Source organism: Callithrix jacchus, chromosome 11 (assembly GCF_049354715.1).
Source record: "Callithrix jacchus isolate 240 chromosome 11, calJac240_pri, whole genome shotgun sequence".
NCBI lineage: Eukaryota > Metazoa > Chordata > Mammalia > Primates > Cebidae > Callithrix > Callithrix jacchus.
The window spans coordinates 72,394,156-72,407,643 of record NC_133512.1 but is presented as its reverse complement, the minus strand read 5'-3'; the positions used below and the strand labels follow the sequence as shown (position 1 = coordinate 72,407,643).

The 13,488-nt window shown below is 36.4% G+C and overlaps 1 protein-coding gene across 1 annotated transcript in view; it reads left to right on the top strand.

Moving 5' to 3' along the window:
- The window catches only part of RSBN1L (round spermatid basic protein 1 like), a 74,181-nt gene that overhangs the window by 26,784 nt on the left and 33,909 nt on the right, over positions 1-13,488 (top strand). The window contains exon 2 of the mRNA XM_002751664.7: positions 12,647-12,763. Within this exon, the coding sequence (XP_002751710.1) occupies positions 12,647-12,763 (117 nt within the window). The remainder of the gene's footprint in view (positions 1-12,646; positions 12,764-13,488) is intronic.

Sequence of the window (13,488 nt, the reverse complement as noted above, 5' to 3'; positions counted from 1 at the left end):
CTTTATTTTAGTAAGCATTTTATTTTAGTTGTAGATTTACAGAAAAGTTGCAAAGGTAGTACAGAATTCCCATACACCATTATTAATATCTTATGTTTATTTAGTATGTTTATCATAGTTAATGAACCAGTAGTGATGCATTATTATTAACTAAAGTTCATACTTTATTCAGAATTTCCTAAGTATTTTGTCTTATATCCTTTTTCTGTTCAAGGATTTCATCCAGTATACTATATTTTATTTAATCACTGTGTCTCCATACACTCCTTTTTGCTGAGACAGTATTCAGACTTCTGTTGCTTTTGATGACCTTTATTGTTTGAGGAGTACCAGTTGGGTATTTTGTGGAATGTCTCCCAATTGGGATTTGTCTGATGTTGTTCTCATGATTAGACTGGAGTTTAGGGTTTTGGGGAGGAAGACAATAATTGTAAATTTTAAAATAAAATGTAAAATATTGAAAAATTTATAATAAGATAGGTCCCTAGCTTTCCCTAGCCATGTTCCTCTGCTCGTTTAGTATCCCATCTGCTTTTAATTCCAAATTTCTGAATAAAATGTTCATACTACTTTTTAAAATTTTTAAATTAGACATACAGTGCATTCTTGTTATGTTATATAAGAATTGCCACTTTTATTATTTATTTTTATTTTATATTTATATTTATTTATTATTTATTTCGTTATTTTTCAAGACAGACTTGCTTTGTCACCCAGGTTGGAGTGCAAGTGGCTCAGTCTTGGCTCAATGCAGCCTTGATGTCCTGGGTTTAAGCGATCTTCCTGCTGCAGCTTATTGAGTAGCAGGTACTACAGGCCTGTGCCACTACGTTCAGCTAACTAAAAAAAAAAATTTCTTTTTCTGCAGAGACAAGGCCTCATTTTCTTCCCAGGCTGATCTTGCCCTCCTGGCATCAAGTGAACCTCCTGCCTTAGCCTCCCAGAGTGTTGGGATTACAGGCGTAAGCCACTGTGCTTGGCCAGAATGACTACTTTTATAACCTAGCTTCTTTCCCTTTTTAATAATTCCACATACCTTAGTTAATACAATAATCAGTGCTTATAATGACTGCAAAAGCTGCTTAATGAAGATCAGAGAGAGATCCTTTTTGTATGGCTTTCTTCATTTTTTTGTGTGTGAAGATTGCCTCTCTTTTCATTTACATATGTATCCGTGGCTTCATTTTCTACTCGGTTCTCTGTGTTCTGTGATAAGAGGTAATTTCCCAGGACCCCTTTGTTTCTAGAGGTCTTGTTTTTAAGAGCTTCATTCTTGTACTTCAGCCTGAACTAGTTATCCTATGAGCCATCTGCACAGTGTTTATTCTAGTACATTTTCTTCTGCTCTTTTATGCTGGGTCCCCAATCTCACATCGTCTTCCTTTGTTTACTGCTCCTTAATTTACTTGAGCACACCCTCAAGTAACTTCCTGTGACAGCATGCATATGTGGTATTTTTTCCTTTGAATTTTTGCTTGTCTGAATATGCCTCCCCTCATACTTGATTGATAGTTTGGCAGATTATAAAATTATAGGTTAAAAATGATTTTCACTCGCAATTTTGAAGGCACTGCTGTATTGCTTTCTAGCATCTATGTACTGTTACTGTTGAAGAGTTCATTTCCATAGTTAACTGATTTTTTATGTGATCTGTTTATTTTTTACTTTCCTCTCGACGGTTTTACGACCTTTCATCTCCAGTGTACTGAAATTTCATAATTGTGTGTGTAAGTGTATGTGTGAGAAGGGGACCATGGTGGTGGATTCCATTCTTTGTACTCATCCCTTATCAAATCTTTCATCTGGAGACTGATTTGTTTTTGGAAAAATTTATTGGATTATTTACTTGATATTTTTCTTTCCTATGCAATTCTGAACCTTTTCCCCACTGAAATTTCTGTTAATTTGATATTGAATCTCCTGAATAGATGTTTTAGTTCATCTTATTTTGCTGTTGTTTTCTACTTTTTTTGCCTTGTTGTTCAGCTTATTGGGAGATTATTTCAATTTTATATTCTAACCTTTTAAGTTTTTTAGTTTTGCTATTGTATTTTTAATTTTCCAGATCTCCTTTCTAAATGCAGTTCAGTTTAAGTGTTTTAGGGAAGTACACAGCCGGCTTGTTTTTAGACACATCCTTTGCCTTACCTGGTATGCCTGAGTCTTGAAGCCTATTTGGTTGCTTCAAAAATGAAAGTTCAGTGTTTTCCTTAAGGGATGAGAGTGAAATAATCTCTCAACTATTTGGTGTGGGAGGATTGGGAAGTTTGACTTCTTTTTATAAACTTTTAATCAATTTTCCTTGTTTTAAGATAGCTGTATGTGTACATATATGTGCAAACATATATGCATGTACATATATGTTAACATGTATATGCACATGTATTCACAGACACGTATATATGATAGTTTTGGGATCCTTGTATAGTTTTTTGACTCTTACTTTAACCTGATTATTAATGGCTTCACAATTTTTCATTGTATGAGTATACCCAACTTTATTTAATCAATTCTCCATAATTAAAATTTAAGTTATTGGCCAGTTGTGATGGCTCACATCTGTAATTTCAGCACTTTGGGAAGCTGAAGTGGTCAAGGTTCAAGACCAGTCTGGGCAACATGGTGAAACTTCATCTTTTCAAAAAATATAAAAAATTAGCCTGGCATGGTGGTATGTGCCTGTGGTCCCAGCTACTTGGGAAACTGAGGTGGGAGGATCACTTGAGTTGGGCAAGTCAGGACTGTAGTGAGCCATGTTTACGCCACTGTATTCTAGCCTGGGTGACTGAGACCCTGTCTCAAAAAAAAATTTTTTTTAAGTTATTTGTCGTTACTTACTATTGTAGATGGGGGTGAGGACGCTTGTATAGCTAGCTGTACAGTTGGCCCTCTGCATCTTTGGGTTCTGTATCTGTGTATTCAACCAACCATCGATCAAAGTATTTGGAAAAAAGCAATTAAAAATTACAACATTAAAAATGATACAAATTAAAAAACACAGTCTAACGACTATTTACATAGTATATAAATTAGATTTAATGTGTGTGGAAAAATGTGCATAGGTTATATATGCAAATACTATGTAATTTTATATAAGCAACTTGAGCATCCACAAGTTTTGCTACGTGGATTTAGGTATTTATGGGGGTTCTGGGAAGTAATCTCCCATGGATGATGGACAACTCTATTTGTGCAGGTTTGCTTCCTTTTTATTAAATTCTAGCTGTGGAATTATGGAATCAAAGGATTGGTCAGTTTTAAAGCTTGTTCTATGTATTGTTAAATTGCCCTCCATTAAGACTGTCAGTTTACACTTATTATTGTGATTTGCTAGTGTTGTGATTTGTATCTCTTTGAATACTGGTAAGATTGAACTTGTTTTCATGTTTATTTAACATTAACATTATTTGAAACTTGCTGTTTTATGTCCTTTTTTTCTTTTTCTGTTTTACTATTTTTAAAAGTTAATTTTTTTAGTTTTTTTTTTGGTATTGTAAGAGTTCTTTTGTAAAGAACTTTGGTATTGTAAAATCTCTACAGATAGTGAAGATGTGGAGAAAGTGAACCCTTGCACACTATTAGTGGGAATGTAAATTAGTACAGCTACTATGGAAAATAGTATAGCGATTCCTCAGAAAATTAAAAATAGAACTACCATATGATTTAGTAGTCCTCCTACTGAGTATATACCCAAAAGAAAGGAAATTACTGTGCTCCCATGTCCATTACAGCATTATTTACAATAGCTAAGATATTGAGTCAAGCTGTTTCCATCAAGAGATGCATGGATAAAGAAAATGTTCATATATATACTCAGTGGATATATTATTCAGCCGTAAGAAAGAAGGAAGTCCACCAAGCAGGAACCCACATCCAGGAACAGAGCATTTTGGTCCTCCGTCAGAATGAACGGAGACCAGAAGTCAGATGTTTATGCCCAAGAAAAGCAGGATTTCATTAAACACTTCTCCTGGATTGTCAGGGTGCTGACTGAGAATGAGATGGGGCACCCAGAGACAGGAGATGCTATTGCCCGACTCAAGGAGGTCCTGGAGTGCAGTGCCATTGGAGGCAAGTATCACCAGGGTTTAATGGTGCTGGTAACATTCTGGGAGCTGGTGGAGCCAAGGAAACAGCCTGCTGATAGTCTTGAGTGGACCCTGACTGTGGGCTCGTGTGTGGAACTGCTGCAAGCTTTCTTCCTGGTGGCAGATGACATCATGGATTTATCCTCACCTGCCAGGGGCAGATTGGGTGGTATTAGAAGGCAGGCGTAGATTTGGATACCATCAATGATGGGGTGCTTCTGGAAGCATGTATTTTGAAATTCTGGAAGCAGGTTTGAGTTCTGGGATATTGCCAGCGATAGTCTTGATCCTGAATATTTGTTTTTGGTTTACTATAGGGGTGAGTGAAGCCAGATGACTTCTGTTCTGCCATTTTGATGATACCACTTTCCTGAGGTTTTATTTTTTTAGCATGTTGAAAATATTCTACTGGCTTCTATTTTGGCTGTTGAGAAGTCAAAAAACAGACTCTTGCTGTTTTAAATATAGTCTGTTTTTTCCTTCCGCTTCTTTTATAGTCTCCCCTTTGTTTTTAGCTGTTCTGCAGCTTCCATTGTGGTGTTTTTATGTGTGTAATTCTTTTTATTTATTCCATGTAAGAGTTACCAGCTTTCTTGAATCTGATTTTCTGCCCTCATTTTGAGGTCTGTATGGCTGCAGTTGGAAGGAGGTGGTGAACAATGATTTCTCTAAGGTTTCTGGGGGCCCCATAGCTGCAAAGTGAGAACACAAGTGAAGGCAGTGTCTACCACTGACTTACCTTGGGAGCCCTCATGACTTTAATAATGTAGAGACTAGTGAATTTTATGAAAACCAGATGAAACAGATTATTTTTGTTGTAAGAACTGGTGTTCCAAAGTGGTAGTTACAGTAAGAATCAACTGGCATTTGTTGACTGTAAGATTCTTAGTGCAGTATTATTATTCATCTTTATTTCCTAAACACCTACATGCTTAATAGAATGTATTGGGTGAATGAAATACATATTATACTGAAGCATATGTGGCTTATGCTGCTAAATCACAAGTTCACCGTATGTCTGAAGTTCCCATTTATATTTTGTTTAAAATTATTTTACCCTGGATGCAGTGGCTCACCCCTGTAATTGCAGCCCTTTGGGAGGCTGAGGTAGGTGGGTTGCTTGAGCACAGGAGTTCAAGACCAGCCTGGGCAACACAGTGAGACCCTGTCTCTACAAAAATTTAAAAAATTAGCTGGGTGTAATGGTGTGTGCCTCTGGTCCCAGCTACTTGAGGGACTGAGATGGGAGGATTGCTTGAGCTTGGGAGGTCAAGGCTGCAGTGAGCTGTGATCATCCACTGTACTCTAGCCCAGGTGACACAGCAAGACTCTGTCTCAAACAAACAAAATTATTTTAATGAGTTTCTTTTTATATCTTAACCTTTATGTGTGGGCTAAACACATACTTTATATGTGTTTAAAAAGTATGTATTTAGCCCATGTTTGTTTTTCCACATACATCATTTCTTTTTCGTTTTGGGTTGATAGTAACTTAGTCATTTATTTCTCCTCCTTTCTTCCATTCTTTTTTTTCTTTTTTTTTGAGACGGAGTTTCACTCTTGTTACCCAGGCTGGAGTGCAATGGCGCAATCTCGGCTCACCGCAATCTCCGCCTCCTGGGTTCGGGCAATTCTCCTGCCTCAGCCTCCTGAGCAGCTGGGATTACAGGCACGCACCACCATGCCCAGCTGATTTTTTGTATCTTTAGTAGAGATGGGGTTTCACCATGTTGACCAGGATGGTCTCAATCTCTTGACCTCGTGATCCACCGGCCTCGGCCTCCCAAAGTGCTGGGATTACAGGCTTGAGCCACCGCGCCTGGCTCTTCCATTCTTATATTCCTTTTGGGTGTTTGTGTTTAAACTATATCATAGGTCTGTTTGCATCTGTTCCCCCCACTCCCCTTTGTAATTATTTATTTATGCCTTTAAAAATTAACTTCATTTTTTAGAGCAATTTTAGTTTCACAGCAAAACTGAGCAGAAGATACAGACTTCTCATATACCCTCTCCCTCCACACATGTGGAGGTTTCCCCATTATTAACATTCCCTACCAGAGTGATACATTTGTTCCAACTGATGAACCTACATTGACACATCATTACCACCCTGAAGTCTGTAGTTTACAGGGGTCGCTCTTGATGTTATAAACTTTCATGGATTTGGACAAATGTATAATGACACATATCCACCATAATATCGTACAGAGTATTTTAACTGTCCAAAAAATCCTCTGTGCTTTGCCTATTTATCCCTCCCTCCCCACTATGCCCTGGCAACGACTGATCATTTTATTTAGTCTCCATAGTTTTGCTTTTTCCAGAATGTCATATGGTTAGAAGCATACATTATGTAGCCTTTTCACACTGTTTCTTTTACTTAGTACATGTTTACATTTCTTTCATATCTTTGCATGGCTTGATAGCTCATTTCTTTTTAGTGCTGGAGAATATTCCATTGTCTGAATGTACCAGTTTGTTTACCTACCTAAAGGACATCATGGTTGCTTCCAAGTTTTGTGAACTATGAGTAAACTGCTATAAATATTGTTATAAAGATTTTTGTGTAGAAATAAGTTTTCAGCTCCTTTAGATAAATACCAAAGACTGTGATTGCTGGAACATATGATAAGAGTATGTTTAGTTTTGTAATAAACTGCTAAATAGCCTTCCAGAGTAGATATACCATTTTACATTCCCAGCAGCAGCAGGTTATAGTTCCTCTTGCACTGTATTTTTGCGCATTTGGTGTTGTCAGCGTTCTGGATTTTGGTAATTCTAATAAGTGTGTAGTGGTATCTCATTGTTATTTTCATTTGTGTTTCCCTGATGACCTCGGGTGTGGAGCATCTTGTAATATGCTTATTTGCCACCTGTGTATCTTCTTTGGTGAGATGTCTGTTAAGGTCTTTGGTACTTTTTATGGGAGGGAGGGGGACAGGGTTTCATTTCTTCATCCAGGCTTGAGTGCAGTGGTACAATCTTGGCTCCCAGCAACCTCTGCCTTCCAGCTCAAGTGATTCTCCCACCTAAACCTCCCACCTCAACCTCCCTAGTAGCTGGGACTATAGGCATGCCCCCACTGTGCCCAGCTAATTTTTGTGCTTGTAGTAGAGATGGCATTTCGTTGTGTTACCTAGATTGGTCTTGAGCTCCTGAGCTCCGGCAGTCCGCCTGCCTCAGTCTTCCAAAGTGCTGGAATTACAGGCTTGAGCCACCGTGCCCAGCCTGGTCCATTTTTAATTATTTGTTTTCTTATTAGTGAGTTTTAAGAGTTATCTTTTTTTGGATAATAACCCTTTATTAGATACGTCTTCAATCTATTGTGGCTTTGATACTGAATCTAAAAAGTCATTGCCAAAATCCTTGGTCATCTAGATTTTCTTCTGTGCTATTTTCTAGCACATACCACCTGTTATAATTTAGATTTTTTTTTTTTGTATGTGGATATCCAGTTGTTCCATTACCATTTGTTGAAAAGACTGTTTTATCTCCATTATATAGCCATTACTCCTTTGTCAAAGATAAGTTGATTGTATTTAAGTGGATCTATTTATGGACTCCCTATTTTGTTCCATTGATCTATTTGTGTATTCTTTTTGCCAGTAACACAGTCATGATTTCTCTTTTTATTTTTAAATAAAACGTATAATCCTTATATTTAGTTTGACTTTTCAAACAGATGGTTTCTTGCTTTTATGGTGGCAGAATTCTTTTATTCTGAGAATTATGATGAGGTCGGTTATGAATTTTTTCTAAGCCTGAGATTAGACTATGAAGGATAAAACTATAGAAATTCTTGGTCACAGAAAGAAATTAAAAACTGAATAAGAATTCTAGTCTGTTAGGAGTAATGTATTATAGTAAACAGTGATGCTAGGGCACTGTTTTCCATCTTACCACTTCTATGTGTAAAGATCTAGAAGTGGCTTTTTCTTTTCTTTTTGGTTTTTGAGACAGAGTCTCACTCTTGTCACCCAGGCTGGAGTGCAGTGGTGCCATCTCGGGTCACTGCATCCTTCGCCTCCTGGGTTCCAGCAGTTCCTCTGCCTCAGCCTCCTGGGTAGCTGGCACTATAGGCGCCCACCACGCCTGTCAAATTTTTTTGTATTTTTAGTAGAAAGGGGGTTTCACCATGTTGGCCAGACTGGTTTCAAACTCGTGACCTCATGATCCATCCTTCCTGGCCTCCCAGAGTGCTGGGATTACAGGCATGAGCCACCGCCTCTGGACTAGAAGTGGCTTTTATTATTACTGTTATTTTTTGAGACAGAGTCTTGCTCTGTTGCCCATGCTGGAGTATAGTGATGTAATCTCTGCTCACTGCAGTCTCCGCCTCCAGGGTTCAAGTGATTCTCCTGCCTCAGCCTACTGAGTAGCTAGGATTACAGGCACATGCCACCACGCCTGGCTAATTTTTGTATTTTTTATAGAAATGGCATTTAACCATGTTGTACATACTGGTCTGGAACTCCTGACCTCAGGTGATCTGCTTGCCTCGGCCTCCCATAGTGTTGAGATTATAGGTGTGAGCCACCATTATATACAGTGGTCTGAATTATGGCCAGAATTTCTTTTTTTGGTATTATGGGTACCAATATTATAGGTAAATAGGCATAGATATTATTCTTACATTTGTAAGACTTGTATCTTTACAGACTGCTTTGGTATGTATTTTCTATTTAATCTTTACACAAACTTCATTTTACAGCGGCATCTGGAGATCTGAAAGTTTATCAGTTATCAAGGTTGCAGAGCATAATCTTGAACCTAGGTCTCCTGAGTTTGTAGGCATCTCACTTTATCTTAGCTGTGCCATGTAACATGATTACAGAAGTTTAATGGAGGCATTCAAGGTTGAATTTTGGGATGGGCATGATGGCTTATGCCTATAATCCCAGCACTTTGAGAGCCCAAGGCAGGAGGATTGCTTGAGCCCAGGAGTTCGAGACTAACTTAAGCAACATAGTGAGACCCTGTCTCAGTTAAGGAAAAAATAAAGAAGAAAATGATTGGAATTTGAAAAAGGATAGGCTCTGCCAAAAAGTAGAAAAATTCTAGAAAGGGTGAAAGGTAGGTTGAAAGAATGAGAGATGAGAGCAAGACAGGTATGTTGGTGAAGGAAAGAAGTGATGTCACAAAAAATGCCCTTTGTTTATATATAGATAGGATTATTTGTGTTTTTGAGGATGTTTTGATGTCGAGAGGGGTAACTACAGTTATGTTGTCCATAACTCCCCTGTCTTGGCTATGCCATTGTTTCTATAGATGTTTTTCATATAATGACTTCATACCTGCATCTGTACTTGAATTATTTAATATACTTGAGTGCATATTCTAAGATTCCTTTTCCTGTGTTATGAAACTAATATGTATCCATTGCAGAATCTTAGAAAATTTCCACCTTAAATAGTGGAATTTTAAATGTTAAATAAATTAAATATATTCAATATTTAATTAAATAAATAATTTTAAATAATGTCTTTTAATACTTCGGGTTATCTTTCAGTTTGTTTTTGTAATGCATGTATATTTCTAAAGTTTAAAAATAATTGAGTCATAGTGTATGATAATTTTATTTCCCTAGAAGCTAGTTTAATTTTATTCTGAAGAATATTTATGTTTTGTGATTGTGGAAGGCTTATATTGTGAATATATGCCATTAAAAGTTTATAGTTGTTGGCTGAGTGTGGTGGCTCACGCCTGTAATCCCAGCACTTTGGGATACCAGGGTGTGCAGATCACTTGAAATCAGGAGTTCAAGACCAGCCTGGCCAACGTGGTGAAACCTCATCTCTACTAAAAATACAAAAATTAGCCAGGTGTGATGGCGTGCACCTGTAATCTCAGCTACATGGTGGCTCAGGCAGGAGAATTGCTTGAACCCAGTAGGTGAAGGTTGCAATAAGCTGAGATCGTGCCGTTATACTCCAGCCTGAGCCACAGAGCAAGACTGTCTGAAAAGAAAAAAAAGTTTATAGTTATTTTAACCTGTATGTTTACAAGTCAGGATTGTGAGTACCTTTCAGGATGCTGTATAAAGACTGGAAGAGAACACAGAAGGATTTTGGAGTGCTGTTTCAGAAGTATCTTAATTTTACTCCGTTAATATTATACTTTAATAAAGTTTAATAGGTATTAAAATACTTTCAAGTTGATAAGATTAACATGAATGGTTGGAAAAAAATTTGGAGACATTTTAAGTGACTGTTTTCTTCAGTTGTAATTTTAAGTGATATGTAAATAGTTCATTTTGTTAAAACTTTTGTTACTTAGGGAATATTATATAATGTGTCTAAGCTCCAGCTGTTTGGAGTAACTTATTTTTTTTCCCGGAAGACCATGTCTCACTCTGTCACCCAGGCTGGAGTGCAGTGGCACGATCTCGGCTCACTGCAACTGTGCCTCCCGGGTTCAAGCGATTCTCCTGCTTCAGCCTCCCAAGTAGCTGGGATTACAGGCACCCGCCAACACGCCCAGCTAATTTTTATATTTTTAGTAGAGACAAGGTTTACCCATGTTGGCCAGGCTGGTCTTGAACTACTGACCTGAGGTGGTCCACGCACCTTGGCTTCCCAAAGTGTTGGGATTACAGATGTCAAGCCACTGTGCCTGGCCTGGAGTAACATTGTACAGCTAGATGGAAGCCTGCGACAGTATTTCAAGGACTTTAACATCAGAAAATACAGTAACAAACCAGTCAGAAATGTGGGAACACTTTAATCTATTCCAGAAGTTAAGTTATATGGGAACAGATAAGGACTTTATCTATTTTATTCACCCCATATCCCAAACATTTTTTAGGCCACCTATTTGTTTAGTCAGTGAATTCCTGTTTGTGTTTGCTGTGCTCTCATATGCTTGGAGTGTTTTCACTTAATAAAAGAAAACAAAAAAACCACTTTGTCAGTTTTACAGGTGAAAATATTGTCTTTTAATTTGTATATCATTATTAATGAATGAAGTTTAAAATGTCTATTAATCACATGGATTTAATTTTTTGAAAATTTATTTCAGTAGTCTAGACCTGTGCTATTCAGTATGGTAGCAACTAGTTTAGTGTGACTATTAAACACTTAAAGTAGAACTAGTTTCAAATTGAGATGTGTCATAAATGTAAATACACATTAGATTTTAAAATCTTAGGAAAAAATGTAAAATATCTCAGAATTTAAAAATACCAGTTCCAGCCGGGCGCGGTGGCTCAAGCCTGTAATCCCAGCACTTTGGGAGGCCGAGGCGGGTGGATCACGAGGTCAAGAGATCGAGACCATCCTGGTCAACATGGTGAAACCCCATCTCTACTAAAAAATAAAAAAATTAGCTGGGCATGGTGGCGCGTGCCTGTAATCCCAGCTACTCAGGAGGCTGAGGCAGGAGAATTGCCTGAACCCAGGAGGCAGAGGTTGCAGTGAGCCGAGATCCATTACGCCATTGCACTCCAGCCTGGGTAACCAGAGTGAATCTCCATCTCAAAAATAAAAAATAAAAAATAAAACAATAAAAAAAAAAATACCAGTTCCATGTTGAAACTATAATGTTTCGGGCCTTTTGTGTTAAGTAAAGGCTTTATTAAAATAAATAAAATTGTTTATCAATTCACATTTAGTTTACTGTCCAGATCAGGACAGTACTTATATAGACAGTATTCTAATCATTACATGATTAGAACCTGGATTATGGTAGTATTTATAGAAAGGAAAGTAAGGAGTGATTTTTAAGAGACTATGCAGTATACATATATACTGTATAATCTCTACTATATTCCTGGATATTTCATAGTTCTTATGTACTTCCATCTTAGTTTTGTAATCAATAATAAGCTTTTTGAGGGCAAAGATTTATGTTACTATTTTTATATCCTTCTCTATATTTTGTCTTTTGCTGGGTGCATAGGAAGTCATTTGAACAAAGAATGATTTAACAGGATACGAGATAATTTTGTTTGAATTTTTAGAATGCAACTGAATGATCCCTACAGTTATTAAACCCTTTATTTAAATATTACAGTATCACCAAGTAGTCATATTGAGTCATACTGTTTTTGAAAGGAGCCAAGGGTAAGGGAACCAACATCTAGTCTTGTATATACTTAGTCATTTTACATCTTTTTTCATTTAATCCATATAGTAACCATATGAGGAAGGTATCAATTACCATCTTACAGATTGAAACTGAGATCAAGTAGTTTTTCTGTTACATTACTCATCCATAGATGCTCAATTTCAACAGTAGCACTTTTCCACTGTAACTGTCACTTCAACTAAAGTTAGTTATTTTAAGTGATTTGAAATAAATTTAATATTTTTGTTGACATGAAGTAAATGAAGAATACTTAGATTGAAATGTTTAATGATAAATTTTCATATGTATTTCATATTCAGTAAGGAAGGAAATTCAGAAATATTTCTCAAAACCTGAGAAGAAAAAGAAAAGTCATATTTGTTCCTCATTCTCATTTTATTCGTGCATTGCAATTCTAGATATTTACCTATAGTTTGTGCAGATTAAAAAAAATTGTAATTTTTTTTGTTTTAAATATTTCCTTTGTCTTCCAGATAAAATCAAAGACAAAATTAAAGAGAGAGACAAAGAAAAAGAGAGAGAGAAAAAGAAACATAAAGTAATGAATGAGATCAAGAAAGAGAATGGAGAAGTAAAGATTTTGCTGAAAAGTAAGTTTTATTCAGTGATTTTAGTTCTACTTTATTGTACTGTTCAGTGTCTGTATTGGCTAAGTGAATAAAATAAGAAATGTTATTTGGTGCTGAATTTTATGGAGAATAAACAGTAATGAGGAAATGAAAAGTAAATGTAACAATGGAGTATTCTAATCTGTATGGTAACATGTCTTATACTATATTTAGTGAGCCATTAATAAGTTAAGTTTTATTAATTAAATTTAATTTCTTAAATTATTTAAAAATAAGTTATCTAATTTTTTGTTTGCGTTACTGGTTTTATTCATATTTAGATAACCTAAATTAAAAGGAAGAAATTAAGAAAACTTGCCAAAGCAATTTTTAGTATGATAGGGAATGGTGAAGGAAGTGATTTTCTTAAAAATATTTGACTGTGATCACCATATCATAGTCTAGGATTTAGAGGGAACATTTTGCTCTGAGCTAAATCAGAAGGGATATGTTTCTTGTATGCTTAAGAATATCTTTGTTTTATTTTCTTTTTCTCTGTTTCAGTTGTTTGTCTGTTACAATTGCATTCATTTGCTGTTTATATATGAGGGTGGGTGGGGAGAAGAATTTGGGGATAGGTGATTGGGTAATAGGTATACTACAAATTCTATCAATAAGCTTCAACTTATAAAGAGAGAATTTGCAGTAGAATAGACGTAAGGATAGTCTTAAATTCACTCAGATGTCAAGGTAAGAAGAATCAGTGG